This window comes from Anopheles moucheti, chromosome 3 (assembly GCF_943734755.1).
Source record: "Anopheles moucheti chromosome 3, idAnoMoucSN_F20_07, whole genome shotgun sequence".
Taxonomy (NCBI): Eukaryota; Metazoa; Arthropoda; class Insecta; order Diptera; family Culicidae; genus Anopheles; species Anopheles moucheti.
The window spans coordinates 11,804,730-11,831,621 of NC_069141.1; the positions used below are offsets into that span (position 1 = coordinate 11,804,730).

The 26,892-nt window shown below is 41.7% G+C and overlaps 9 protein-coding genes across 13 annotated transcripts; 5 read left to right on the top strand and 4 right to left on the bottom strand.

The window, feature by feature from the left end:
• Window positions 1-110: 110 nt before the first annotated feature.
• LOC128304653 (enolase) lies at window positions 111-3,552 on the top strand. 2 transcript variants are annotated; one of them, XM_053041864.1, is made up of 3 exons: window positions 111-247; window positions 1,612-1,885; window positions 2,049-3,552. In XM_053041864.1, exons 2-3 carry the CDS (start codon window positions 1,619-1,621, stop codon window positions 3,081-3,083), a joined length of 1,302 nt encoding a protein of 433 aa, XP_052897824.1. In that variant the 5' UTR covers window positions 111-247; window positions 1,612-1,618; the 3' UTR covers window positions 3,084-3,552. The 2 variants fall into 2 exon arrangements, with proteins under 2 accessions (XP_052897824.1, XP_052897822.1); XM_053041862.1 differs by lacking the exon at window positions 111-247 and adding an exon at window positions 1,389-1,405.
• Window positions 3,553-3,835: 283 nt separating this feature from the next.
• On the top strand, window positions 3,836-5,467 carry LOC128303679 (uncharacterized). Of its 2 annotated transcripts, XM_053040722.1 has the most exons (4): window positions 3,836-3,869; window positions 3,946-4,257; window positions 4,339-5,133; window positions 5,216-5,467. In XM_053040722.1, exons 2-4 carry the CDS (start codon window positions 4,098-4,100, stop codon window positions 5,386-5,388), a joined length of 1,128 nt encoding a protein of 375 aa, XP_052896682.1. In that variant the 5' UTR covers window positions 3,836-3,869; window positions 3,946-4,097; the 3' UTR covers window positions 5,389-5,467. The 2 variants fall into 2 exon arrangements, with proteins under 2 accessions (XP_052896682.1, XP_052896683.1); XM_053040723.1 differs by lacking the exon at window positions 3,836-3,869 and having other exon boundaries at window positions 3,914-4,257.
• Window positions 5,468-5,870: 403 nt separating this feature from the next.
• LOC128300232 (chaoptin-like) lies at window positions 5,871-6,950 on the bottom strand. Its single transcript, XM_053036223.1, has one exon. The coding sequence runs from the start codon at window positions 6,948-6,950 to the stop codon at window positions 5,871-5,873; it is 1,080 nt and encodes a 359-aa protein (XP_052892183.1).
• A 3,085-nt stretch (window positions 6,951-10,035) lies between these two features.
• Window positions 10,036-11,971, bottom strand: LOC128300235 (phospholipase A2 inhibitor beta-like). Its single transcript, XM_053036227.1, has 2 exons — window positions 11,927-11,971; window positions 10,036-11,136 (listed from the first exon to the last, which is right to left on the bottom strand). Exons 1-2 carry the CDS (start codon window positions 11,969-11,971, stop codon window positions 10,036-10,038), a joined length of 1,146 nt encoding a protein of 381 aa, XP_052892187.1.
• Window positions 11,972-12,225: 254 nt separating this feature from the next.
• On the bottom strand, window positions 12,226-13,308 carry LOC128300239 (leucine-rich repeat-containing protein 15-like). Its single transcript, XM_053036238.1, has one exon. The coding sequence runs from the start codon at window positions 13,306-13,308 to the stop codon at window positions 12,226-12,228; it is 1,083 nt and encodes a 360-aa protein (XP_052892198.1).
• Window positions 13,309-14,602: 1,294 nt separating this feature from the next.
• LOC128305138 (uncharacterized) lies at window positions 14,603-15,183 on the top strand. Its single transcript, XM_053042443.1, has 2 exons — window positions 14,603-14,647; window positions 14,725-15,183. Exons 1-2 carry the CDS (start codon window positions 14,603-14,605, stop codon window positions 15,181-15,183), a joined length of 504 nt encoding a protein of 167 aa, XP_052898403.1.
• Window positions 15,184-15,804: 621 nt separating this feature from the next.
• LOC128300920 (ubiquitin-conjugating enzyme E2-24 kDa) lies at window positions 15,805-21,580 on the top strand. Of its 3 annotated transcripts, none has more exons than XM_053037169.1 (5): window positions 15,805-15,872; window positions 17,151-17,575; window positions 17,650-17,797; window positions 17,870-17,954; window positions 18,568-21,579. In XM_053037169.1, exons 2-5 carry the CDS (start codon window positions 17,177-17,179, stop codon window positions 18,578-18,580), a joined length of 645 nt encoding a protein of 214 aa, XP_052893129.1. In that variant the 5' UTR covers window positions 15,805-15,872; window positions 17,151-17,176; the 3' UTR covers window positions 18,581-21,579. The 3 variants fall into 3 exon arrangements, with proteins under 3 accessions (XP_052893129.1, XP_052893131.1, XP_052893130.1); XM_053037171.1 differs by lacking the exon at window positions 15,805-15,872 and adding an exon at window positions 16,344-16,364 and having other exon boundaries at window positions 18,568-21,580; XM_053037170.1 differs by lacking the exon at window positions 15,805-15,872 and adding an exon at window positions 16,497-16,576 and having other exon boundaries at window positions 18,568-21,580.
• On the bottom strand, window positions 21,322-23,283 carry LOC128300919 (glutamate receptor U1). Its single transcript, XM_053037168.1, has 2 exons — window positions 22,471-23,283; window positions 21,322-22,263 (listed from the first exon to the last, which is right to left on the bottom strand). Exons 1-2 carry the CDS (start codon window positions 23,281-23,283, stop codon window positions 21,385-21,387), a joined length of 1,692 nt encoding a protein of 563 aa, XP_052893128.1. The 3' UTR covers window positions 21,322-21,384.
• A 1,461-nt stretch (window positions 23,284-24,744) lies between these two features.
• LOC128302228 (malectin-A) lies at window positions 24,745-26,760 on the top strand. Its single transcript, XM_053038999.1, has 2 exons — window positions 24,745-25,090; window positions 25,216-26,760. The coding sequence occupies exon 2, from the start codon at window positions 25,262-25,264 to the stop codon at window positions 26,189-26,191; it is 930 nt and encodes a 309-aa protein (XP_052894959.1). The 5' UTR covers window positions 24,745-25,090; window positions 25,216-25,261; the 3' UTR covers window positions 26,192-26,760.
• Window positions 26,761-26,892: the final 132 nt, after the last annotated feature.

Here is a 26,892-nt window from a genome sequence, read left to right on the forward strand (position 1 = left end):
AATGATGCTTGTTTGATCTCTGCCAGTATTCCTCGTACTACGTAAAATTGAATCACTTCTGTCAAATGACTTCAAATTGTGCAGCCTACCCATATTTCTTTCGCGCCTGCGTACAACAGTGCAATTCCTGTTAATTTTCATCATCTTTGTAGAGCTGCTGATTGTTTCATTTAACAGCAAACGGTGCAGTGAAAACGGTGCTCGGTCTCTTGTGCTCCATCTTTGTCCCAAAAGTAAATTAAAAGAAGTAAGTGTGAGAAGCATTTTGTTGCAAATTGTATCACCGTGGAAAACCCGATGATAACAAGAAAGTCTTTAGAAAAGATTCGGAGATTTTCCACACGTTTTAGCAATTTTTTCCATCACTCCTCCTCCTACTCGAACAGCCGGCATGTTGAAGAAGTGCGGTGAAAGTGAAAAACTACCCTATTGCACAATAATTGCATTTGCAACAGCTTGTGTGTGTGCGCGCGCGTGTGTGTGTATGTGGTGTGCCGTGCAATAAGCGGTGCATCCGGCAAACTCTAGATTACGATTGTTTTCAAGCAGAACATTTGTTTAACCTTGAGCTTATCAGGGAAAGGTCACCTTTCGTTTTTCACGTTCTTTAGCCTAACAACCGGCTGCGTTTGAGCGAAAACATAAAACACCGCCAAAGGGTCGATTTGGGTGTGCTAAAACATACATTATATTAGTTGTATGATTCTAGTTAAATTATCTTTTTGCTAATATATATACTCACGCATGATTACATAAAGTAAACATGATAGTAGAAAAACTTGGTGACATTTTGTAGGGAAAATCTCTTCTTTTTGTGTTTTCCCGGCATAGGTAAAGTATGACCTCTAGTCACAGTTAGAGGTCAATGAAGACGCGCCTAACAAAATCCCCCTTCTCCCATTTTGAGACCTACACTCTCCCCTCCCAAAACCACATCAGTAATTGTCGTCGCCAATGTGATGCAAAATCGGATCACTTTGATGAAACATTTTAAAGATACAATTGATTTCGCCAAGAACTCCTCACCAGATCTTCAGAGCCTTATCTACTCGTTCAAGTCAAGAACTTCAAAATGTTTCATATTCTGTAATAGGAAAGGATTGTAATAGGAATATTGTATCAGCACTGCACTTTCTATGAGTCAAAGAGTCTAAAGCAAGGAAATCCGTATCAGATATAGAAGGCAAAAATTGTCGCCAGGAAACGAAACTCGAAACATCCGCCTTCTTTGATGCCTCTTTACACGGGTCTAGTGTTCTTTTTCGGGTTGATGATAACCTGATAACCTCCGTACTTTTAGCGTCCACGTAAATAACAACATACAAGCCAGTCTCGCGCCTCAATACCATTAAATATCAACGCCAATATCTGTACCGCAACGGACGAGCATGATACGAGGAATTATGTAAGGCAGGCCTTCGTTTTTTGTTTGTTGCATTTGTTGTAGCTAATATAGAATTTAATCGATTGAAAACACTCGAGAAGAACTTTGAAAACACAAAATTGACAGTTAGGACAAATATCATATTTTGCTGATTGCAAATTGTGTGGCGAATTTCGTTTAATAACTCTTTCCGGTTTTTTTTTTATTGTTTGTGATTGCCAATTCAGATCCAAGATGCCGTTCAAGAGTATTAAGGCCCGCCAGATCTTTGACTCGCGCGGTAACCCTACCGTTGAGGTTGACCTGGTGACCGACCTGGGACTGTTCCGTGCCGCCGTTCCATCTGGAGCATCCACTGGTGTCCATGAGGCGCTGGAGTTGCGTGACAACGAAAAGGCCAATTGGCATGGCAAGGGTGTCCTGAAGGCGGTTGAGAACATCAACAAGATCATCGCCCCGGCTGTGTTGAGCTCTAACCTTTGCGTTACTCAGCAGAAAGAGGTAGGCTTCTCGGCAGCCGTCGATCCCTCGAAACTCCCGATCACGGAAGAAGACAGAGAGAGATCTATTTTTGGCGTCGAAAGTGATAGAAAATATTATGCAACGGCTGGTGGTGGAAGATTAATTTTGGTTCGTTTTCGCTTTATCTCCTGTGTGTCCTTAGCTCGATGAGCTGATGCTGAAGCTTGACGGAACCGAGAACAAGTCGAAGCTCGGTGCCAACGCTATTCTGGGTGTTTCGTTGGCCATCTGCAAGGCCGGCGCTGCCAAGAAGGGTGTCCCGCTGTACAAACACATTGCTGACCTGGCTGGCAATGCCAACATCATCCTACCGGTACCGGCCTTCAACGTCATCAACGGTGGTAGCCACGCCGGTAACAAGCTGGCCATGCAGGAGTTCATGATCCTGCCGACCGGTGCGTCGTCCTTTACCGAGGCGATGAAGATCGGCAGCGAGGTGTACCATCATCTGAAGAACGTCATCAAGGCTAAGTTCGGGCTGGATGCGACGGCCGTCGGTGATGAGGGTGGCTTCGCTCCCAACATCCTGGAAAACAAGGAAGCACTGAACCTGATCCAGGACGCCATTGCGAAGGCCGGCTACACGGGCAAGGTCGAGATTGGCATGGATGTGGCTGCGTCCGAGTTCCACAAGGATGGCAAGTACGATCTGGACTTCAAGAACCCGAAATCGGATGCCAGCGCTTGGTTGGCTCCGGATGCGCTGGAACAGCTGTATCAGGGCTTCATCAAGGACTTCCCGATCGTCAGTATTGAGGATCCGTTCGATCAGGATCACTGGGATGCGTGGAGCAAGATCACTGCCAACACCACGATCCAGATCGTCGGTGACGATTTGACCGTTACCAACCCGAAGCGCATTGCTACGGCCGTCGAGAAGAAGGCTTGCAACTGTCTGCTGCTGAAGGTCAACCAGATCGGTTCGGTTACAGAATCGATCAATGCGCATCTGCTGGCAAAGAAGAATGGCTGGGGTACCATGGTTTCGCATCGTTCCGGTGAGACCGAAGATACGTTCATTGCCGATCTGGTGGTGGGCTTGAGCACTGGCCAGATCAAGACCGGTGCCCCGTGCCGATCGGAGCGTTTGGCTAAGTACAACCAAATTCTGCGCATCGAGGAGGAGCTCGGTGCCGGTGCGAAGTTCGCCGGTAAGAGCTTCCGCCATCCGCAATAAACGTTCTGTCGGCGTTGGTTCCACCCGTTGTTGGCGAGAGGATAGTTTACGAGATCATCACGAGGTGAGGTTGGAGATAGAATATGCAACGTGCAAAGTACCACCGTTGAAGGTGCAAATTGGGGACGATCGAGTCCTCAAGCAGGTGTTCTCAGTTAGTTGTTCACATTCGACGGCTTCTGTGCACGATGTGCTATTGCTCCGATCGTTGAAAACTCACGCCGTTACTCGTAGTTGCCGTAGTCGCAACATAAATAAGACCCACTAGCTCGGAACGCCCACAACCTCATCAACCTAACCTCGATATATTTATCGTCATGAAACTCTAACTGCAACAAGCATAAATTGTAAGGCTTAAACTTATTGAATGTTATAATTGTTAAATGAAAGTGTGACAGCTACGTTTGTCAATGCATTACTGAAAGTACATGATCATTCGATAATACACGGAAACCATGGTAGGAATATAACCTAACGTTTGGCTGTGATATTTGGTATCTCTTAATCCGAAAGTGAGAGCCAAAGAAATGGGCCTTGTTGCCGAATGTTTGGGAATGAAGGAAGAGAAATTTTAATCATCGAACGTGTCTAGTAGGTGTAGTATCGTTTAGTATGTTTGTTCCCATGCTGATTGTAGTGTATTTGTCATCCACGCGATTATTACCGTGCAGTGCTGAATAGACAGTACGCAGCCAAACGATTGAACTGTCAAGTAAAGCAGGCAAAGGAAACCCAAACATCTGTTTGTACACAAAACAGTACAACAAAAACCAGTGGCAGTGCACTGTAAGCACAATTATCGTTACACACCTTAGAACTTATAAGCAATAATGTTTCTTTCACTTTTCCTTCGATTATTAAGCGCAATGATGCCACAGAAGGACAATGTTGCCGCATAGCGCTTGCTGATCAGTTACGAAACAGCTTTGAGTTTGTAGTTTTTCTTGCAAACTCGTGTAAAAAAACAACCGTGTGCTCGAAACATAATCCCGATCGAACCGTCCATTTCTCACGATGGCAAAGAATTGGCTTGCCAGGACAAAAAAAAAGTTCCTCCGGCTTCATCCGGCGTGGCGCGTATACGTAATCGTGCTCGGGCTACTGGTACTGTACAATGAGGTGCTTATTTACGTGTTGCAGAAACTGAAGTGGTCTAATATTTATTGCAAAGAAGGTACGTAATGCGGTAAAATGGAAGCGAAGGATTCAAGTGTCTAAAATGTTATTTGAAACAACAATATTCTTTTTCCAACAGCTGGCTGTGTAAGGATTCTACTTGTAGCGGATCCACAAATTCTGGGTAAAACGTACGATACACATTTCTATGCCGGGGCAGCAAACTACGATTCCGATCGGTATCTGGCGTGGTATTACGAGCAAGCGGTAGAACACGTGCAACCGGACGTTATCATATTTCTTGGTGATCTCATGGACGAAGGTACCGATTCGACGGAGATTCACTTCGAGGAGTATTACACACGTTTCGGAGCGATCTTTCCCACACATCCGACCGCGAAGGTGATCTACATTCCCGGAGATAACGATATCGGGGGGGATGGACGGCAACCGCTGAATCCGATTGCGAAGCGACGCTTTCGGCAGTATTTCTCCGAGCGACCGGCTTGGGTGATCAACGATAATCTAACGATCTACAACATCAATCGGATTACGCTGGAGATGACACTAAACGATCCACGCATGCTAGACAGCACTGGTACGGATATTTCCGACCGGTATTTGCGCATATTTGTTAGCCACATACCAGTGCTGGACGTACCATCCAGCTTCACCTATACGGCGATACACAATCTGAAACCGAACGTGATCTTTTCGGCACATTTGCACGTTTCTCAGTTTGCCCGCATACATCGTAGTCGATTGAAAACGGTCCAGTATCGGCCGCTCAGTCAGGACAAGCGTACGGCGTACAAGGTACATTCGTTCGATCTGAGCTATCATCAGGATACGCAGGAGTTGCTGGAAATTATCGTGCCCACGTGTTCTTATCGGATGAGTGTTCCAGACATTGGATACGGCTATGCGGCAATTGGTAGGTATTCTAACGAATTAAATTACAAAATGGGGTAAACGGTCTAATTGATTGAACGTTTACAATTATTCTCCATACGCAGATGGTACCACGCTAAAGTACACCGTTCTATGGACGACGCGACGCTTCTATCAACTGATCTCGTACGTAGTGATACTGGCCATTCCGGTCGGGCTGGGTGTATTGTATGTTGTGTACAAATTCCTGCGGGAACACTGCAACTGTCGGTCGAGGTACGAACGCTTGCCGAAGTAATACACCGGTAAGTAGGACATAGACATAATGGCGGCCTGTGTACTTGTGCATTGTTAGTGGCAAGTTGCGAATAAAGCGAAACGATGGTAAAAGCAATATTTTCTAAAAACCATTCTAAGTCTTTCCTGCCTTTTGGTTTGTTAGATTAGATGTTTCTTTTTTGCAGTGTGTCATTGATCGACATTTGGACATTCCACAGTGTATCTTCTGAAAGGATTACCTACACTTTCGTTCACTCTTATCTACTTATATATGAACAAACAATAGAAGATCACTAGTCTCGATGCGAAATAGTATAATCTAATCGATAGTATAATCTCCTCCGTGGATGCATTTTTTAAACTACGAATTCTTAAAATGCGCCTTACCTTCATAACCTACGGAGATCTCAACGAATGTAAAAAGCTAATGATTCGACTCACATAGACACAGTACAACAGTAAGCATAATTTTAATCGCTTTTCACCGGTCCCAAAAAGCGATCATGCAGTTGTGATCGTTAGTTGCCTTTGCAAGGTATTGTTGTTTCGTTTCCATTCGCTGTCCGACGAGCTCGGTAGAAATTCAATGTCCAATGGGCAGAAAGGCATATCGCCTGGATTGATACACTCGATTTTGTTTCTACTTAAAATTAGTTCCCCTAGTCTTTTGGGATATTTCTCTTCCCTAAAGGTGATCAACGAAATTTGATTGGCCGACAAATCCAAATCCAGTAGATTCTCCATATCGCCAAACGCGTCCATGCTTACACTCGTCAGTTTATTGCTGCTGAAGTTAATATCGGCGAGGCCTGGCAGATGGTGCATACAGTTCGGTACGCGCGAAAGCTCGTTCGAATTAAGCAATAATGCTGCGAGGTTTGGCATCAGTTTCCATTGACAAAAGTCGAGCGTTTTCAGACGATTGTAGGAAAGCATAATCTGAGATAGGTGGGCGCTAGCGAATCGTCCAACCAACAATTCTATTTTGTTGTGCGATACATCGACATTCTTGAACCACCCGACAGCAACAAGTACCTCGAGGTTGAGGATTCTAAGGTGATTGTAGCTCAGATTTAGCATATAGAGCTTGCGTCGTTGTGCATTGTTCAGGGTGCTCGTGATTGTCCGTATTCTGTTTTGCGGCAGTTCTAAGGAATCCAGCTCACTGAACCACTGCAACATGTTTAGGTTTAGCTGCTGAATGTAGGATTGTTGCAGTTTGATCTTAACCAAACTTTTCAGATTTCGAATTGAAGCTGGTACCTGCTGCAGTTTGCTAGACACGATGATCAGCTCACGGACGTCATTGTTGGGGTGCAATTTGATCCAGCTCAGCTGTGTTTTTGTCATGGTAAGCCGCCGGATGCTAACATTGCTTGGCAAAACGAATCGTTGCAGCGCTCTTGAGTCCACGAATTCCAAATGGTCTAAAGCAGGCGGGATGTGTTTGATCAACGTTGCACGATCGAATGTGGATGTTTCGAAGTTTCTAAACTGTATCACCGTTGTGTCGTTTGGCAAAACGTATCGTAAAGTAATGTTAGCATTCCTGGGATTGAAATGATCGACAGTACACCGCATTCTGAAGTCTTTTTCGCAATCCCACATCATACCGTCTCCGCAGGTTGAACGTATGTAGAGCAGGCAAATCAACACTACTTTTCCAAAATTCGAAATGCTGATGCGGAATACTCGTCGCATTCCATACGGCCTAACAAAGATAGCGTTTGGCAAAACATTCGGCACGATATTCATTTGCGCAACGTCAACGAAACACGCTAGACTTATAGTAAAATAACCAAATAGCCACAATTTTTCCATAAATAATACATTGCCGGTAGAGTGGTAATTTGAATATAATATCCTTAGTGAACATTTCAATAATGATAATGATATTTAACGCATATCATTAATGCATTAATGTATTTTTATCGCAACATGTTGAGTCACATGCACAACAACCTTAAATGCACTCGGAAATATTTGTTTTTCTCTCGGAAGGCGGTGATTGGATTTTTTTTTCTGTTAAATCTGTTTAATTGAAGAAAATCTATTAAAATGCTTCCTTACATGATTTGTATCGTTTCGGAAATATTTGTCCAGCCTATGAAGAAAAGCAATTGATCTCTGGGACAGAAGGAGAACTTTGTCGAACGACAGTCAGAAACAATCGCTTTCAGAACAGAGCTCCTGTGGTCCTGTGTCCGTTAAAGTAAAGTCCGTTAGGGGCAGTGGCATGACGGTAGCGGCGCCAGTCTTTACACGAACGAACCGCACAAAAATCCCATCCGGACCAATCTCCCGTAGCAAGGATAGACTATCCGGCTACGTGGTAAAATAATAAGTCTAGTAAGCCAGAAATGGTAGGCTTATGATCTAGTAGGCCGTTACGCTTAGAAGAACGAGAGAGAAAGTCCGTTATACACACATCTGTGGAGGTGTGAGCATTTGGGGATGATCGTCAACTTCCTCTAAAGACCCCATTTTGGATGAGGAGTTACCTCGCGATTGATCGTTACGCTGATCGATTGATCGTGCCCGATGGCTATCTCGACAGGGTATATGTAACATGTTCAGTTATCGAATACTAAAACAAAAAGCCAAACTAACAATTAGCCTTTTTCTAAAGGCTGAAACCCCTCACAGACTTTCTGATAGTTCAACACTGCCGTCAATAATATGGTTAGGTGTTTGTTTAGGTGTTGCAAGTGAATAATATTTGCTGTGAACTATTAGTAATTTGGACAGTTAGTAGTTGATAGTATTTTAACAATATTTAAAAACAAACTCTGCGGAACAAATAATGTACAAGTCGTTAGAAGATTTAATGGGATACCATTAGAGAAGGGCATTATCATAACGATTTTGGCATCTTCATTAAAAATCGATATCGCTTGCAACCCAAAACACGAATAAAGTCCAGGAATGAGAACACGAAAATTGTAAAGTTTGCCTGAAGTTTAAAGATGACTGTTGAAGCGTGTGTTACACTTGCCACTGTTATATTCGTTCGTGTGTTTGGTTTGCGCAGCAAGCAGAACATGTCCTTCAATTCGTTGAAATACTATCCACTATTATTTGTCTGCTTACAACAGCCAGCTTCGTTATCGTCGGCAGTGCTGAGTTTGCAGATCAGCTGCGAAGATCTTGGGGTTTTAGAAGGAATAAAACAGTGCTACATAGAGCATTTTGATTCCAACCGATCTAGCCTAAGTGTATTACGGTCAAACCTACCAGCAGGTGTTAAATATGTAAAGTTTCAACATTTCGAAGCGTCAGCAATCGATCAATCGATCTTCAACTGTTTCGCCAATTCTGTAAAGGTTGTGGTGATTACGGATTCACAATCGTTGCTAAAAATTGTTGTCCCTGGCAATCTCTCCGTTGAACAGCTTAACGTTGAAAAGACACAGCTAATATGGATACGTTTTCATACAAATGAGCATATAACAGTGGTCTGGATCATATACAGCAACTTACAACAGATGCCACCATCGTTGAAGAACTTGAAGAATTTGAATAATGTAAAACTGCAACATTCCAACATCCAGCAGCTGAGCTTGGATCTTTTGAAGTGGTGCCGCAAGCTAGTTACGCTAGATCTACCATACAACAATATCCACACGATCACGAGCACTCTGACCGGCGAGCAACGGCGAGATCTCAACATGCTAAATCTGAGTAACAATGAGCTTAGAATGCTCAATCTGGAAGTACTCGCTCCTGTCGGATGGTTTAAATTTGTGGATTTATCATACAATAAGATAGAACTACTGGTTGGGCAATTTTCCAGCGATCGTCTGATCAGCATTACACTTTCTCACAATCGTCTGAAAACGCTCGACTTTTGCCAATGGAAATCGATGCCACGGCTCAGTTCAGTCATTTCTGGGTGGAATGAACTTCTTCATGTTCCGAATTGTATCAATCAGCTGTCAAACCTCTCCTACGTATGCCTCAGCAACAATGAACTATCCAGCGTTAACATGGACGCATTTGGTAATATGGAGAATCTACTGGATTTGGATCTATCTGCAAATCAAATATCATTGATCATCTTTCGAGAAGAGAACTATCCCAAAAGGCTTCGGATGTTGATTTTGAGGGAAAATAAAATAAAATGTAACAATCCATCCGATCTACCAATATGCTCACTGGACATTGAATTCCAACCAAGGAAAGCACAGAGCGAATGGGATCGGACTAGCGGCAATTTCCTGAAACAATTGAAAGTGGTTAGTTAAGAATGTTAAGAGTGGTTTATGCGAAATAAAATCTCTTTTGGTGTTATCCATCTTCATTCATCAACTGGAACAATTGTACTCTCTCGAAAAGGTTGTCATAATAGTTGAAGATCGACTGATCGATGCCTTTCGAAATGTATTAACTCTATAAAGATACAAGACCTGTATGCAATCCAGAGCGCAACTTACTCAGGCCAGTCTTCTGAATATTTAAATGCTTTACGGTGCTCTGCTTTCTGGCCGATTTTCTCAGAACATTATCTCAGAACATTTCTCAGAACAGATTATTCTCTAAAATGAGAGTGGAAAATGGAATTTCCTGTTTCGGTAGAATTTCTATTTTTAGTAATCTAATTCATATTAAAAACATATTAAATCTTCCAAATCAGACACCATGAGAATCCCTTCGAACAGAAAACGCTCTACGTGTATATTTTTACGGAGGATGGGAAAAACTTTGTAACATTCTCTAACCCTAGAGGATTGTGTTCCATGTAAACTTCCTTTAAGCTCGACGGCACCGGCCTACGGTAGTTGACAATTGATCTTATTGCATTGTTCGAGAAAAATAATGACTTCAGCTCGTTCAGCATTGCAAACGCTTCGATATTAATCTTGGTAAGCTTATTGTTGTTGAAGTTGATAAACTGCACCGCTGGCATCCGCTGCAAGCATTTCGGAATGAGCTGCAAACTATTTTTGTTAAAGGAAAACGAAATAATCGATAGCATCGCGTTCCAGCGGCACAAATCAATCGCTAGCAGTTTGTTGTTGGTTAGTATCACGGTCGTAATTTTGGGATTAGTGAAGTGACCCTCTACAATCTCGATCAAGTTGTTTTCCAGATCCAGTATCCGCAGTTCCCGCATGCTTGCAAACACTGTCATATTAACAATGCGGAGCTTATTGTTGGCAAACGCAAGTTTCACTAGCGCCGGCCCGCACCAGGGAACTATCGCACCTTGGAATGATATAGTGGCGATAAGATTGTATTTAAAATTAAGTGACTGTAGCTGCGATAAGTTACAGAACCGTTCCAAACTAATCTGTTCGATCGGCGATTGGTTTAGTTTGAAGAAGGACAAATGTTGTAGGTTGCCAAGCGTTGGGGGAATCGCGATTAAGCTACTCTGCGTTACCTGCAACCTGGACAGTGTGCAGTTCTTTTCGAAACGCATCCGGACCATACTGGGCTCTGCTACGACAATTTCAAACAGGGAAATGTTTTGAGGCACGATTATTGCACGCACTGCACTAGAACCACTGAGTGTTAGTGTGCTGACAGCGGCCGGTATGTAGCCAAATATCGTATTGTCCACGACCGCTAGAATAACATTTTTAAAATCAATATTGTTCGTTCTTTCCGGCATGTGATTAAACAAGAACGTTCCTTCCTGCTTTGGATTATAGTTTGTGACCATGCAGGTGAAATTGGTGTTTACCGGCTCACAACGAAACTGAAACGCTGCACACTGCGTCACCGCGATACAGACAAGGAGGTACAGGCTGGAAGTTGAGAAGTACTATTATGTGGATTGAATAAAATATAGTACACTAATAGAAACAGAAATTAACAGATTGAAAACCACCTTTTGCAAACGTGAATCGATGCAACACACATGCTATAACGACAACTGTCAAACTCTGCCTCCAGAACTGACTTCTACATGAGTTGGTAGTGTATATACTATTCGCTTAGGTGGGTTAACAATTTATCATTAGAAAGGCATTTTCGGGACACTTGGCCTAATGTATGGCTCATTGTTCGACCATGAAAGGATGTTATAAAATGTAACCTCTGCTGGTAATTGATAGTTAATGATTGCAGCGAGGTTACAATGGCGCAAATTGCACTTGATTATCTTTGAACGAACCTTTTTGCGTTCGTGCGCCAATTAATGATCTTATGAGACCCGACTTACTTATTTACTTATCAGTAACCGCTCACTCCGTCTCAATTTGGACTTATCATACACCCTCTGTCCATATGGACGACCTACAAGGACTTTACGGAACCCAGTCCCATTCTCATGACTTGACCAGCCCAACGGAATCTGGCGTGTGTAATACGCTGTACGACAGGGAGTTCGCTATACCACTCATAGAGCTTGTAACGCCTCCTCCATTGTCCTTACACACAAACAGAGCCTTCTGGGCACCTTCCGCTGGAGCGCGGCCAACAGGGTTTCATCAGTTTTGGACAAAGTCCATGTCTCAGGGGAGTGTGTTAGTACTGTGGCTATTACCCATATTTCCCTACTTCGTCGGTCCCGACGTCGTGTTTTGAGTAGAAGTAGAAGTAGAAAGACCTACGGACAGTCTTAAACCAATAACGTCTATGTCATCACCGTACGCCATGATCCGAATTAATTTATAGAAGCCGTTCCCCGAAGTTTCCTTCTCCCAGCCGCGAATGGCCTCTTCTAGCATTAGTTTGAAGAGTATACAAGTTCAAGGCACGAGTACTGCCCATCTTCATGGTGGCCTTGATGGTGGCAATGGGTCCTGAAAGTTTTCCATCCAGATATCACCTGGTGTGTAAAGTTGGTCATTCATCCGAAGTCCCGACTATCAAACCTTAATTCTAAACCAATAAAACCGACATTTCTTTATTAAGTGCGTATTATTACCGACTGTGCCAATGCTTGCGATATGTTTAGCTGCTGCAAACGCACGTGCAGGATGTCTACACTTAAAAGTCTAGGCGGAAGCGAACTTTGATGCATTGTAAACGTGATGATCGGGTTATTGGACAGCCGTAAATACCGCAACTGTTTCAGTTCTTTAAACACATCGATCGCAACGTTCGATAGCTGATTATGCTCCAGGTTGATCACATCCAGATTGGGCATCCTTTCCAAACACATCGGCACGTGGGTAAGCTTGTTCCATTCCATAAAGAGTGCAGTTACACATGGCATCAAGCTCCATTTACACAGATCTAACGTTGGCAGCAAATTGTAACTAAGTGCCAGTTCACATAATGGTGTGTTTTGGAAACTTCCTGAAAACGTATGAATTAAATTGCCCGACAGTGTGACCGACTCCAGCTTGCCTAGCTGGACAAATACATTCGGGTCTATTCGCTTGAGTCGATTATCAGCCATCCACATTTCCACCAGCAATGAACCACAGTTGGCGTACTGCTGACCGGTGATGCGGTGTATCTGGTTGTGATTAAGATTGATAATCTGCAGACGACGCAAGTTGCAAAATATGCTCAGATCAAGTTCTTGCAGTGGAGTGTGATTAATTTTAACGTAACTCAAATTCTTCAAGTTGGTCAACGTGGGTGGAATGTGATTTAATCGAGCCTTTTCTATGGACAGCACATACAGTACGTCATTGTCCTCGAACCGAATTGCACTGACCCTAGTATTGACGAGAAACAAATTCTCGATGGAACTGTTGCCTGGTAGTATGATGCTTCTAACTTGCGCAGAATCATTCACCACCAAGTACGTGATGGACGGAGTCAGTTTGGCTAGAATGGTGTGATCAACGGTAGTGGCTATGAGTTGAGTGAATGTCAACATGTTTGCGTGTGCCGGTATATGGTGCAGCACAAAAGTTCCTTCGTGCTCTGGATGTAGGTGGCTTAAGGTACATTCTGCATTGTTACGGTTGAAGCAGATGAATTCAAATGCCGCAACTTTGGTAGCGATCAAGAAGCTAGAACGTAAAATAGCACTCATTGATTAGGCGTCTGCTAATAAAACACCTGAGACATGTCTGCTAATAAAACACCTGAGACAGTACACTAAACCGGCAGCCATGAAGGAGACTTTTGTTTGGTCGTATTGTAACAACAGAGTAATGTTAACTGAAACATGGTTTGCATTACACTAGCATATATAATCAAAAAAGAGAATTATAATGCAGTGATCACACCGTAATATGTTAATGCGTGTTTTGGCACCCAATTATAACAAGCGTGGCCGTTTGTCTGGGGTTAAATGCGTGCCTAACAAAAAGCGTATTTATTAGCTATCAGTTTGGTGATCTACTTTTTTAAATTATACGCACATGGCCGTAAACCAAGCGAGATTAATTTGGTTGTAAATGAGCTATCTGTTAGCTAATCGGAAGTAAACGCACACACACGATCATTGACCCGACAATAGGTTAATGATCGAATCAATTACACATCAATCAATTACCGCTCCTGCTCGTCAAACGTCTCTTGTCAGTGCGTTTAGATGTACTATACCAACTATTAACCCCTTCAATGTGACTCCACTTCATATCATACCACTTTTGATTTACTACAAAATAGTTTAAGTCAACTAAGTCGTAGGATGTCATAGTACATGTCTCAATTAGCCAAATATGGATAGTTAATGCGCACACTTCGTACACGTCTCATCCGTAACCGTCAGAATCATCGGAATTAATAATGGGTTATCTAGAGCGCGCCTACGACTAAACGTGGCTAACGTGACTCCGGTTCGAACTCTGGAAAAAAGAAACCACCAGTTTCACCCGGAATATTACTGGAAGCGTCAGGATTAATCCTGAATCGCCAGAAATTGACTTGAATCGTCCGGATTCAAATGGAATCACCTGGAGCCGTCAAAACGGTCGGAATTCTCCGAATTCGAAATTGTGGCGGAACTTTTGGATCCGTTTTTGTAAACCTTTGTAGAGTTTTCTTTTAGTTTTTCACACTTTTGTTTCTTCAATAGTTAGATCCGTTTGCGCCAGACATCCGCTATGGCAGACAGGTCAACATTCTAAACTTTTAGATCGTTATCACTGGTTTTGTTGTAGTACAGCAGTGTTTGCTCAGCCTTTTAGAAGTAGGACAGTTTATGCGAACGTGAAGTGAACATAGGGCGAACAAATGATCGATTGTATTAATTTGTTTGACGTCGTTGGTGGAGTTTCAATTTTCTTTCGACTATATAAGGCATCTCGTAAATATGCGAAATTATCATTGTTTATCTGTAAGATCTTCGATTAGGATCGTATCAGCAACTAGCTTCGAAAATGAAAGCCGTGTACGTTCTTGCTATTGCGCTGTGCCTTGCTATGGTAAGTGTTGTTTTTCTGTTTAGTCAGTGTGTCGCTTGTATATTTCTTTCTTAACTAATGAACCGATCAAATCTTAGGCGACACAGGCAGCTCCTCAGTCGCCTCTAGCAGCGTTTGGTGTGTTGACGGATTCGATCACAAGATTGGTAGGGCAAATCACGACACTGCTGAACAATGTCATCGCCGCGGTCGGAACAAACACCGCGTCCTTGCTAACTTCAGTAGTAGGGAACGCAGTGTCCCTGCTTTACGGATTGGCCAACTCCACACTCTCGCTGTTGAGCGTTCCACAAGCGGCACTGACCCAAGTTAGCTCGTTGCTGTCGAATGCTGCGACTCAAATCTCGACTACTGTAAAGGGTGCTGGAACTACTCTAGCTACATTGCTGCCAGCCATCGGAAAAGCTCAGAGCATTCTGTCCACGCTCGCTGGCAACATTGGTGCGCTCAACCAGTCGGGTCTTGCGCCACTACAGACCACGTTGACTCAGTTGGCCAACACGCTCGGCTCTGCTGTATCTCAAATTTCGGGCTAAGTAAAACGATACGACCAGGATGCTAAAGATCATATAGCAATGTTCCAAATAAATATTTGCAAAAATGTAATATTGGTTTGTTCATTTGAAAATGCGAAAGAGAAACTCAAACCTGCGTTTCCGTGTTGAGTTCAAAATGAAGGTCAGTTGCATACTGTCAGGCGGAGAGAATAGAACGTTTTATGATGTTCTATGGGATTTGCACCAGACCAGAATTGGAGAGGATGATTCGATTTATCCTGAAGATATCTGTTTCTGTTGAAACGATACCTAATTCATAACATATCATGTGTATAATTATGTTCAATATGTACATAATTTTACTGATACTGTTATGCTCATGTTTACTTTCAATTTAAATCTCCTGTACTACTTCATAGCGCACTACTATACAATGAAGATAATAAAAGCAGATGCAAACCTAATTGTTACCATACAACAATACTGGGCGTTTCGTAGGACAACCGAATCGCCTCCAGATAACTGGCAGTTTGTATTCCGGGTTTAAAACCTCACAAATGCACCTTGTCAACGATTCGCATAAATGCAAGCTGTCAAATTTGACGTGTCGAACCGATTCTATGTATACCTTAGTTTTGCTACATTTTCCATACCTTTGGCCGTGGCTTAAGGTAAAGCAAGCGGTGGTGAACAAAGCCGACGTAGTTCCGAGTAAAAAGGTCTAAAAGGTAATTTTTACAGTGTTTAAACCGATAAAATATGCGTGATTGACGATTAGGAACATCCAAACATACGACAGGTTGAAAATGTGACCCTCTGGCAGAATTGTGTACCATAGAAATGTATGGGTTTTGTGGTAGTCTACAAATGTGGTAGAAAAAAAAGAATGTTGTGGAATGGTAGTCCGGCGAGGAAGAAAACCAAATAGCAAGCCCTTGATGAAAAGTTGGCTGTTTGTGAAAAAGCTGGTCAAACTGTTCCGAATGCCAGTATTGCAATCAATCGATAACTGAATCGTTTGAAAAGCTTTGCAACCATTTGGACGGAGTTCTTCCTGCCAATCTTCTGGACGGTACGGTGCCGCATAAGCTGCAGCCTGCTAGACAGAAGTTGTGCTAGTGTTCGTGGTGCAATAGCAAAGGCCGAGAGTAAATGACATTGCCCGGTTCATAGACTTCCAAGATCGATCCGGCATAGTGGAAAGGCGGACGCGTTCATTGGTTGGTAGCATAATGTAATTGCAGATTTCGAATGCAGTTTCGTTGTTTCAGTGTCTTTCGCTGCTATCTACGCGCAAGCTGTGCGATTGTTAATATAAATGCACGAACAAGGGAAAACATCGTCAAGTGCAATATATTCATCACTTCTGTACTATAGCCAAAATGGCCGCTGTTATGAGATAGAACCAAATGCAAGTTCTGTGCTATATGCAGTGCGTATCGTGCTGAAGATGATAGTTTGATGTCGTGTAGATCCTTGTCTGTTATTCATAATTACGTTCTCTAATTACCTAGAAATTAAGGCATGTTTTAAGTAAGCCCTTCAGTAGCATTTCCAATTCTTAAATTTAAAAAAAAGTGCAATCTTCATGAGCCATTCCCAACAAGCTTGATTGATGTACAATTTTAAAACAATCACACATTTTCAAACAATTTCTTAAATTTCGAAGGAATAAAAAACCTCAGTAAGTAAGCCGTTCCATCCGGGTTCAAAACCCGACCTGATTGTGCTTTCTTCACACGCAAGATTTGTTTATTCTACTCTGGGTAATTCATGTCATTAAACACATCCAGCGTTAAGATTGGATGGACCATGCCCGAGAAAAGGTAGTGTAGAAGAAATAAAAACAGTCAGTACTTTGTTATTGTTCCAACAACAAGTATCCAGTATCGTCGAATGTGTGGATTTCAGTGCTGGTGTTTCACGATGTTGCAGGAAGCTTAAGCTTGACTTAAGTATAAACGAAGAATAATATGTTTTTGCTCCCTCTATTTTTATTATTTTAGCACAATTTTAAGGATACATCTACGAAATGTCGACAAGTGCGGGGTCAAGCAGCACTGGTAACGGTGGCGGAAGCGGTGGCAGTAGCAGTAACAGTGACGGTAATAACAGTGCCGGAGGACGCCGGAATGGCAATGGGAGTGGAACAGCTACGGGTGCAGAAGCCACCGTACCGAAGCCGGAAACAAAGGAAACAAAATCAAATCCCAAAATATCGAAAGCCTTAGGAACTTCTGCTAAACGAATTCAAAAAGAGCTGGCGGAAATTACGCTTGATCCGCCACCAAATTGCAGTGCTGGACCGAAGGGCGATAATCTTTATGAATGGGTATCAACCATTCTCGGTCCACCCGGATCAGTTTATGAAGGGGGAGTGTTTTTTCTAGATATACACTTTTCCCCAGAGTATCCGTTCAAACCACCCAAGGTAAGAAAAACCAGCAACCTTGTCTAGCGATTCGGTACAGAATTTATTTTTGTTTTTATATCCCCATCAACTAGGTAACATTCCGCACTAGGATATATCATTGCAACATAAACAGTCAAGGTGTAATCTGCTTGGATATTTTAAAAGATAATTGGTCACCAGCATTGACCATATCAAAAGTGTTGCTATCTATTTGTTCCCTGCTGACAGACTGTAATCCAGGTATGTAAAATGTGATTTTTTTTGCCTCTGCTGTTCACGTACTGAAAGTATTGTCAAATGTTTGCCCTTTAGCTGATCCGCTAGTTGGAAGTATTGCGACCCAATATCTGCAAAATAGAGAAGAGCACGATCGAATTGCTCGCCTGTGGACAAAACGGTAAGCAGAACATTCATTATATTCTCAATTGATCAGAGGCTAACATATGCTATTGGATGGCTTGGTTACAAAGAGAGTATAAATATTGCAATGCGGACTGAACCCGGTAAACCCAGTTACAGTATAACAATTTAAAATTTTTGAGAGCGTCTTGGCATAAAACATTTCTTTTTGTGAGGTCGCATTCTACCCGTTTTTATGATCATATGAATTTCAGGTTCATTCGTATACATGATTAAGTTCCGGTATTTTTTTTGTGCTTGTTTTTGTTGTACAACTGACTCAATTCAAGAGTTCCTCCTCAGAGAGTTTCTTTAGCTGTTATTCTAATCGTCCGGAGTTTGACGATTCTAACTCGTAGCAATACCGTAAAGCATCGTAAAACGTATGGATAATTATAATTGATCCTACACGGACCTTTCTCACAAAATTGAATATAAAACAATCGTTTTTGCAAAAAAAATAACATTGTAATGAATCTTTCCCGTATATCAGACAATTTTAGCTGTTTAATAGTTTGCATAATTTTTGCTTAATTACAAGAGAGTAAAGTTAATATTTCCATGGAACAATAATCGAATAACGTGTGTATAAATGTTCTGTATAATTTCAGATATGCTACGTGATTTCATTACTCTGGAGGTCTGTATATTTTTACGCGCAATCGATACTAATTTATGAATCTATTCGTAACAACAAAATCAACCCTACAATGTACTTCGCAAAGCTAAACGCATCATAGCCCGACTCAGTAAAAAATAATAAAATAGAACGACGCACTTGTTAGTGCAATCAGAGAGAGATGAGAGGGGGAGGGAGAGGATGGTTACGTTTGACGCGAAATGAACTATTCGTTTGCAAAAATACTTCATGCGGATCATACTTTGATGATCGATGAACAAAACTTAATATTGATGGAAGAGTTTCAAAATTAATTTTTAACTGGAAAAAAAGTAATAAACACGGTTTGACAAGCTTAATACCGGAATACAACTGAGTTGGTTGCGAAGCCCGTTGAAAGATAATTCATAAAATAGTTTTAGACTGAGCATCCACTCCTAAGTGATATGCTGTATGATTTTATTATCGGTTTTGTTTTTTTTTCTACTTCAACGCATTGAACCAATAGCGCAACAAATCATGCATGCAACAAAGATACGAAGTAATGTTTTAAGTTTCATTTAAGTGAAATAAATTTGATTTGCATTAGCAAGAATTACCAAGTCTAGATAAAGTCAGCCGAAAGTTACGATTTGTGCATTAATTTAAATCAATCCGCTAAAGTCTAGCAAAATATGATGAACTAATTCGAACGGTATCCCTATTTCATTCAGCCGTAAAGCATCCACTTTCCAACTCCAAATGTATTGTTTTCCTACCAAGAAGAGGTTGAACCAACCTTATTTTACAAGCATGAAGTAGAATCAGTACTGTGATTACCATCATAAAGTTAACTTAATTGAATGATTTTTGATGTGTATTTTACTGTGGGGCACGTTATCAGTTCGTAACACTATCCGGATTCGTTTGTATCGAGCTATTCTTTAAGAACGCATGCTACCGAGAGCATATACGATCAGAAGAAATATTGTAATACTAGTTAAGATTTAGTTCTTTATTACTGAGATGACGCATCGAACTCGATCTCACTGTAAATTTTACTTTAAAAACAACAACTGCATATGTTCTTTTTAGAGTTACAGTAGTAGTAACGTTTTATTTGGTTCGTGTTCATGTTCTACGCTGATTCACAGATGCCGCGATCGTATGTAATGTGACACAATAGCGGCAAAACGTTGTGAGTTGATTGCATCCTGATCGTTCAATTTATTCTTCCGTTCTTGGTAACATCGGTAACATCGTGTTTAGTTAGTAATAGGCTAATAATTTACAAAATGCAAAAAAGGAAGGAGAACCAGCAAGTAGCTATGTTTTAGCACGACCAGTGTTTTACCGGAAAACATTAAATTGGAAATGTTTGTATGTATTGACTAGTTTGCGGTATAACAATAAACAAGATCTAGAAGAAAATGCAAACCACCAAGTCGATTAGCACATAATTGGCACTTCATATTATAATATCCGAAGTGTTGAACTCTGCAACGGAACCGATTATACGTTAATAGACATAACAGACATAACTTACAAGACAAGCTAAGGTCCTTGATAATCTGTCTTCATTTTCAGGAAACGTCTCTCTAAAACATGCACCTAAACCTAAGGCAAAATTGATTACGGCGCTATTGAAGTTACAGATCCATGCCCAGTCATGAGTTATGCCATGCCGACCGAGAGTCGAATAGCCAAAATGGGATCGAGAATAAGATTGTATCGAGGAAATGTCTTCGTATTGCAGATTAGACACTGAGCGTACTACTGTTTTCTGTAGTTGAATTCGATTTTTAACAACATACTACAGGTGTCCTAAATTATGTCTTTTGTAAATATCAAACAACATCAACAGAGAGAACAATAGATAAAATAAGTTACCTTTTTAAAGCAATTCATTGTGTAATGTCAACAAGTAAAGAATGAATACGAAATCCGGTAAAGTTCAACTGATTGGACCGGCGTAGGCGTAGGCTTTACCAAAACATAAACTTTCCGATGCATGTGCAATGAACATGCAACATGTGTGCTAATAATGTAATATGTACTATTAATGTAAGACTGTCTGAATGTGTCGTTCGTATGGCAACAGCCTAAAGCCTAACGCTTTTTAATTAGTTATGATTGGTAGAGTTTTTGGTTAACACGTTTTATTTCTTTCTGTGGATACACACCATCACTACGCCATTATCAGTTGAAATCTCTAGCGGATCGTTTTTCCTTTCGTCCCACCAGGGATGATTTTTTGAATAACAAAATTCCAAATGCAATTTATTGCAAATTTATTTGTATTCGTCAATTATTGTATAAGTGCAGGGTTTAACCACGAAGTTCCTCGGTAACCGGCGTTACAGACGTATAGAATATACCGGTGTAGAAATAGCAGAAATCATTAAGAAACGGCAGTACAGTTAGCTTATATTCCAATAATTAAAGGGCTTGAGCAGCTTTAAATGAAGCTGGTAAAATAGTTTGGGACAGACGCTTATGTTAAGAAGCATTGGGACAGCTCATGCGTCGTATACCACGAATTCCTCGCTCAAAACGATTAATGAAAAAATACAGAAGCAGACAGAACATTAAAAAAGGGAATTCAAAATTAAAACCATGTTAAATATGTAAAATTTTAGCATACAAAAAATGTGGTCGGGCGTGAACACGGAATGGATTTTAAAGAAACGGAAAACACACATTTGTAATGGAGTGCAGATGAAATTAAACACTTGCGTATAAATAAAACAGGAAACTACTATAGGTGTATAACATAAAACGTTGGCCCACATATTTGGCCTTTGCGAGAAGAAAATAAAATTCCACACATTCACAGACGCCTGCGAAACGTAATGCCATGCAAATATTTGTCAAATGCCGGATTGGTTTCAATGACATACGACCAGTACAATTTTTCCGCGATGAATGCGAACAACGCCAGAGTGTAGCCGAGACCGAGCGCTACAAAGCCGGCGTACATTTTCTTCAAATCGATCGTAGCCTCTTGCGGTGGTAGCTCCACGTTCGACTGGAACCGTTCGATCGCTTCCGAGAGCCATTTTCTGGTGAGGCCTCCTTCGATCAATGCCCTGACATGGCGATCGACTTGATATTTGAGCGGTGAGTTTTTCTCCAACCCGATCGATATCGGCATATGCACGGCACATTCTTGCATGATGTGCAGCGTTTGACGAGCCTTTTCCGATTTCCTTGTTGACCGTAGCTGGCGCAAAATGTAGATGTTTTCATAGTACGCGTACAGACCCTCGTTGACCTTATCAACCGCCTCGTTGTAGTTCGGGGCATGCTCCAACTTTGCACCGATCGCTTGCGAATACGGATCCTGGGCCATTTGGAAAAAGAGCTTATTTTGTGCACCCCAAGCTCCGCAACGAATGGGACTTTCCGCTAAATCCTGCAACGTGTCAATCGTTAGCCGAGGTATTGGGTTTGCCAGTATTGCCGTGAAGGAGGCCCGATATGCGACTACGACCAGAACGCAGTACACCCAGTACCAACCGGTAAGGACACGAAGCGGCCATCCATTGGGCAGTCGTGGCAGTGATACCAGCAGTAACATGCTGTAAGTGTATATGATGCAGCCGGCAAACGTATCGAAAATATCGTACGCCGGCAAAGGATCATGCCAGGGTTCCGGTTTGCGTTTAAACGGTATCATTTGTAACTTTTTCAAGCTACTCGCGGTGTAGTGCGTTGCTTTGTTGGCATATTTTTTGTGTCTGCGAGCTTTGCGAAGTATGCGCGTTAGGCCGTAGGTTAATTTTGATTTACAGACCGTACCGTAACGATGTTTGCAGAATCGTGCCCACAAGTTGAGGTTTCGATGTCGCTTTCTGTTGTGATGGCGCTGCACCAGATCCTGCTCCGGCTGATATCCTCTTTCGTGATGGTGAATGAAGGTGAGCGTGTTTGAGAATGCGTAAAACACGAAACCAACGGAAAACAGCGATATCATAACACCCGTCCACATTTCTCTGTTGAACGGAAGGATGAGAGTCTTCCAGGAGTTATCGCTCAGTGCCTCGGGTGTGAGAAACGTTAAGCATTCCGTGTTGTAGGGTATGCTGAGATCCATGAAGCCAAGATTGTACTGCGTGTGGTGTAGATCGGCGAGGGCGAAATCCGCCCTTCCGTCGTGCATCTCTCTAAGCAATCCGGTAAGCGTTTCATTGTCCTGCACATTGCCCCATCGTTCAATGTCGGCATCGAACGTCTCGTAGAATACCATATCGAACCGCATGGCCTTTGCTATGGCTTTAAGCAGCTCAATTTCCAGCCCATAGTAGAAGGTTTTCGATTGCGATACTGTAGAAATGGCGCCTGTGCTGTCGTCGGAACTGTTTGACTTTTTCGTGCCTGATGCCATTCCATCGCGTGTCTCCAATTTGAAAACGGCCGGTGTATGTTCTAGCACCACGACGTGCATTTTTTGGTGACGTAGGTCGTTAGTTTTATTGCTGAAAAACGTGCTGTTTGCTAATCGGAATTTACCCGCCTGCCAAAAGTTTACAATTTTCGAGAAAAACACACCATTGATTGGCATCGGAAATGGAACGGTGCTAAGTTCGTAGACAGGCGTCGCGTTGGAATGGTTAAGTGTTTTCCAGCTGAATTTCTTTCTCCTTTGCAGCGGTCGCACAAACAGCACGTCGACAATGCGCTTCCAGATGTAATTTAACTGTGGTACGAATAGTCGATAACTGTGCATTATTATGTATCGGGCACGTGTATCAATGATTCGTGTTTTATCGCCGAATCTTAGCAGACGTTCCAGTTGAATTCCATTCGCCATTAGTATAACGTAACCCCCGCACCCAACTCGTCGTATATTTTCGAGAATGCACTTTAAATCCGGCCGGGGATTGAAGGTATCTTCGTCCTCGGCGATTTTTACAATGTAACGTGCGGCACGATGTATTCGATGGAAGAAGTACTCGTTCAGTACACTTTCGTACACTTCATCGAACAGTATCGCATAACAGTGGCCGTAGTTCATTTTCTCCACTAACTCGGGCAGCAGCATCTCGAGGTGCACATGAATATCGTCTTCTTGAAAGTTATTGAAACGTATTGATTTTGATTGACTTCCCTTAAGGAAGTCATTTTTCGGTTCCGCTTTACATTCTCCAACAAAATAAATTACAATCACGGTTAGTAGAAGCCAAAGCGAAGGAATTACTTTACGCATTTTACTGTTACAAACCGTGTTTAGCAACTAGCAATGTACATTCATCCTATCCTCTAACTCTTCATGCAAATCTGCATGCAATGTAATAAGATATGCAAATTGATTTTAAATATTAAATTTTCCCTCGAGCGCGGTAACTTGAAAGTATGGAAAGACATACAGTTGTATTATAGAAATAAAAAATTGAAGTCTATAGAATTGATTTTTGAAACTCTTTAATAAGAGCGAACTTATAGGTATGTGTGGTAGCGTTACCGTTCTTTGCCACGATAGAACTGTTTCCAAAAACCCACCCGAACCTTCCTCTCGTAACAAGATTTGAATACCCTTGCTACATGGTAAAATCAAGTCTAGCCAGCTGCTAGTAATAGTAACCAATAGTAACGTGTTTTGCCGATCAATTCGCTGGCATTCAAATCACATTTATAAGCGAGAGTTTATTACTAAATTTTAGAATTTTGCTTTTAGGGTAGTTCATACGATTGCGCACCGTAATAATTTCCTAAATTCTAAATCCTAAAACAAGTAACGTTACTTGAAACACATACCCTTAGTTAAGGGAGGCCGCATGGCTTATTATTGGCCATTATCACAGAAGAATAACTGTCATTAGTTTTGTCACGCACTGTATGCACTGTGGTTTCACAAAATGAGTGTCCTTTGAGTGACCGAATCGGCATCGGAAAAAGGCCGGCTTGAGTAAGTGTCTCGGTCGTAGCTCATCACCTTGATGCTGTTAGATTTCATAAATTTTTAATCGCGATTAATTAAAGCCTTTCTGCTATTCATGCTTAGCTCATTGGAACTACGATTAGTGGTTATTCTCACTTTGATCGGAATAAATCGAATATTCCATAGGCTCAAAGTTGCTTAGATCTTTCAACTCGAACAAATAAATGCGGCCGCCAACCGTCGTTAGGAAAACAAAATAATACGTCAAAATAAAACGTCAAAGGATTTTGTTTAGAAAAGTTGTCCCAAGATTTTTCAGAAAACTTTATTGTGGTCGAACATTGTACGAAAAATAACAGGAACACGTCGAAAGTGTACCCTAAAGCCGTTTCGTATATTAATCTGATAAGGATTGCCACGATACGCATGGAACATACTTTAGCATGCGATTGATGGGCATAATCTTTGGTTGAGTGAGTAACATAAGTGTACAAAGTTGGAACCTCCAACACTGAAATGCCACGTAATGTTACCGGCGATTGATAAATTTTCAATAAAGTTTAAGCAAACAAGTACAAGGCAGCAGTGAAATCACTGGCTAAGTTGGTGCTAAACGAGGTAATGGAGAAAATACACGATTGTGGATACAGTAAAGGTAATTGTGGAAAAGTGCAACTTGCACGCTTTTGATGTAGGAGTTATCGATTTTTCTAATGCCCTTTTCAAACTGGAGAGACAAGTGTATTAATTTAATCGTGCCTGTACTTTTGAACATTGCAGATCAATAATAATCCACCGACGTAAAGCGAACGTACATTTCTAAACAATGATAATCCATCGACCGGTCGGTGGCCTCTGGATCAGCATATTGGCCGTACTGTCCACCCTTCAAACATCGGTCGGAAGCGCCTTTAATGTGATTTATGCAATCAATGCTGGTGGCGATGCACATACAGATTCGCATGGAATATACTACCTGGGTGACCCGTTAAAGGGCAAGATAGGCACCGAATCGGACTATGGCCGGCAGCTGCTAGCGATCAATCGAGTTAGCAAGCATGATGAGATTCTGTATCAAACGGAACGCTATCATCACGATACGTTCGGTTACGAGTTGCCAGTATCGGGTGATGGTCAGTACGTACTGATATTGAAGTTTTGCGAAGTGTACTTCAACGCCCCAAACATGAAAGTTTTCGATGTGCTGCTCGATCGGCACACGATCGTATCGGACTTAGATATATACGCTTTAGTAGGTAAAGGCACTGCGCACGATGAGTACATATACTTTACCATCTCGCGAGGACGGCTGTATGTTAAGGACAAAAATTCGGAAATTCGTGGCAGTAAATTAAAGCTAGAGTTCCTAAAGGGATTCAAAGATAACCCGAAAATTAATGCAATTTTGCTCATCAAGGACTACAATGAGGCCGTTCTGCCCCGTTTGCCGCCGCTGATTAACGACCATAATACCGGTGCTAGCGGGATAGACACTATCGGCGAACAGTACCATTCACATTCATATCCCGCAGCCGATGATGATGGCCCGATCGTCGATGGTGCGGATGATAATATCATGGACGATTTTCTGAGCGCATCCTCGGACGAGTCGACGAAATCGTCGTCCAAAATGCGTAAAACTAGCGGCCCAAAACAACCGAACCCGTACTCGTTGGACGATTCCTCAATAATGCTGCCTGTGTTCATTGCAATCGGAGCATTCATACCGTTGTTATTTTGTCTTTGTAGGCTGTGATTTGTTATGTTTTAAATTAGCTGGCTAGGTTAGGATAGCCCCGTTTGAAAATCGTATTATTTCCTCTGCGTTTGATACGTTAACTTGGTACTTAAAGGAAACACAATTATTGACATAATGCAGGGTTAAACTGGTCAAATTAAGTCAGTGAAAAACTTGCTTCGCAAAATGTTACGAAAACATTCTTTTCAGTAAAATATAACGGCACAGTTGGTTAGAGGTGGGGCGGGTAAATAATGGTTACGGATTATATAAGGTGCAAACAATTCTTTACCGCTATTACAGCACAGCAATTTGGAGATATTTCGAATTTTACAAATTTTTCTATACCATGTACCACCAGACAGCACTTGCCAATAGTGAGTTTATAATTGCCTATGTTATAGTTTTTGTTTTTGCCAACAATAAGCACAAATTACACGGAATGGTATCACAAAATAGATTAAAATAAAACTTAAAAGACATTTTAAGCAAACATTGAAAATACGCGTGTACACGGCGTTTCTTGAGGTTTATGTTACCGTACGTGAACAAGATATCTTGAGGTGGTTAGCAGCTGACGAATAAACAAAGGAGTATGATAAACTATTAGCAAATATTTTACGGTTTGATGGAATGAAAAAATGAATGTTAGAAATGAGAAAAAAACGTGATGAAGCCAACCAAGCAAACCGCAATTGATCAGTTAACTGAATAATTTA

Excerpts from the sequence above, each read along its gene's own strand:
- LOC128304653 (XM_053041862.1), top strand. Across the intron at positions 1,886-2,048 it reads GCGTTACTCAGCAGAAAGAG|CTCGATGAGCTGATGCTGAA; the intron begins GTAGGCTTCTCG and ends GTGTGTCCTTAG.
- LOC128303679 (XM_053040722.1), top strand. The coding sequence starts at position 4,098 with ATGGCAAAGAATTGGCTTGCCAGGACAAAAAAAAAGTTCCTCCGGCTT. Across the intron at positions 4,258-4,338 it reads TAATATTTATTGCAAAGAAG|CTGGCTGTGTAAGGATTCTA; the intron begins GTACGTAATGCG and ends TTTTTCCAACAG. Across the intron at positions 5,134-5,215 it reads ATACGGCTATGCGGCAATTG|ATGGTACCACGCTAAAGTAC; the intron begins GTAGGTATTCTA and ends CTCCATACGCAG.
- LOC128300232 (XM_053036223.1), bottom strand. The coding sequence starts at position 6,950 with ATGCGGTGTACTGTCGATCATTTCAATCCCAGGAATGCTAACATTACT.
- LOC128300235 (XM_053036227.1), bottom strand. The coding sequence starts at position 11,971 with ATGGCGTACGGTGATGACATAGACGTTATTGGTTTAAGACTGTCC. Across the intron at positions 11,137-11,926 it reads TTATTGGTTTAAGACTGTCC|TACTTCTCAACTTCCAGCCT; the intron begins GTAGGTCTTTCT and ends TCCACATAATAG.
- LOC128300239 (XM_053036238.1), bottom strand. The coding sequence starts at position 13,308 with ATGAGTGCTATTTTACGTTCTAGCTTCTTGATCGCTACCAAAGTTGCG.
- LOC128305138 (XM_053042443.1), top strand. The coding sequence starts at position 14,603 with ATGAAAGCCGTGTACGTTCTTGCTATTGCGCTGTGCCTTGCTATG. Across the intron at positions 14,648-14,724 it reads TTGCGCTGTGCCTTGCTATG|GCGACACAGGCAGCTCCTCA; the intron begins GTAAGTGTTGTT and ends ATCAAATCTTAG.
- LOC128300920 (XM_053037169.1), top strand. The coding sequence starts at position 17,177 with ATGTCGACAAGTGCGGGGTCAAGCAGCACTGGTAACGGTGGCGGAAGC. Across the intron at positions 17,576-17,649 it reads ATCCGTTCAAACCACCCAAG|GTAACATTCCGCACTAGGAT; the intron begins GTAAGAAAAACC and ends CCCATCAACTAG. Across the intron at positions 17,798-17,869 it reads GCTGACAGACTGTAATCCAG|CTGATCCGCTAGTTGGAAGT; the intron begins GTATGTAAAATG and ends TTTGCCCTTTAG.
- LOC128300919 (XM_053037168.1), bottom strand. The coding sequence starts at position 23,283 with ATGCACAGTTATCGACTATTCGTACCACAGTTAAATTACATCTGGAAG. Across the intron at positions 22,264-22,470 it reads TCTCAAACACGCTCACCTTC|TACACCGCGAGTAGCTTGAA; the intron begins ATTCACCATCAC and ends AAAGCAACGCAC.
- LOC128302228 (XM_053038999.1), top strand. The coding sequence starts at position 25,262 with ATGATAATCCATCGACCGGTCGGTGGCCTCTGGATCAGCATATTGGCC.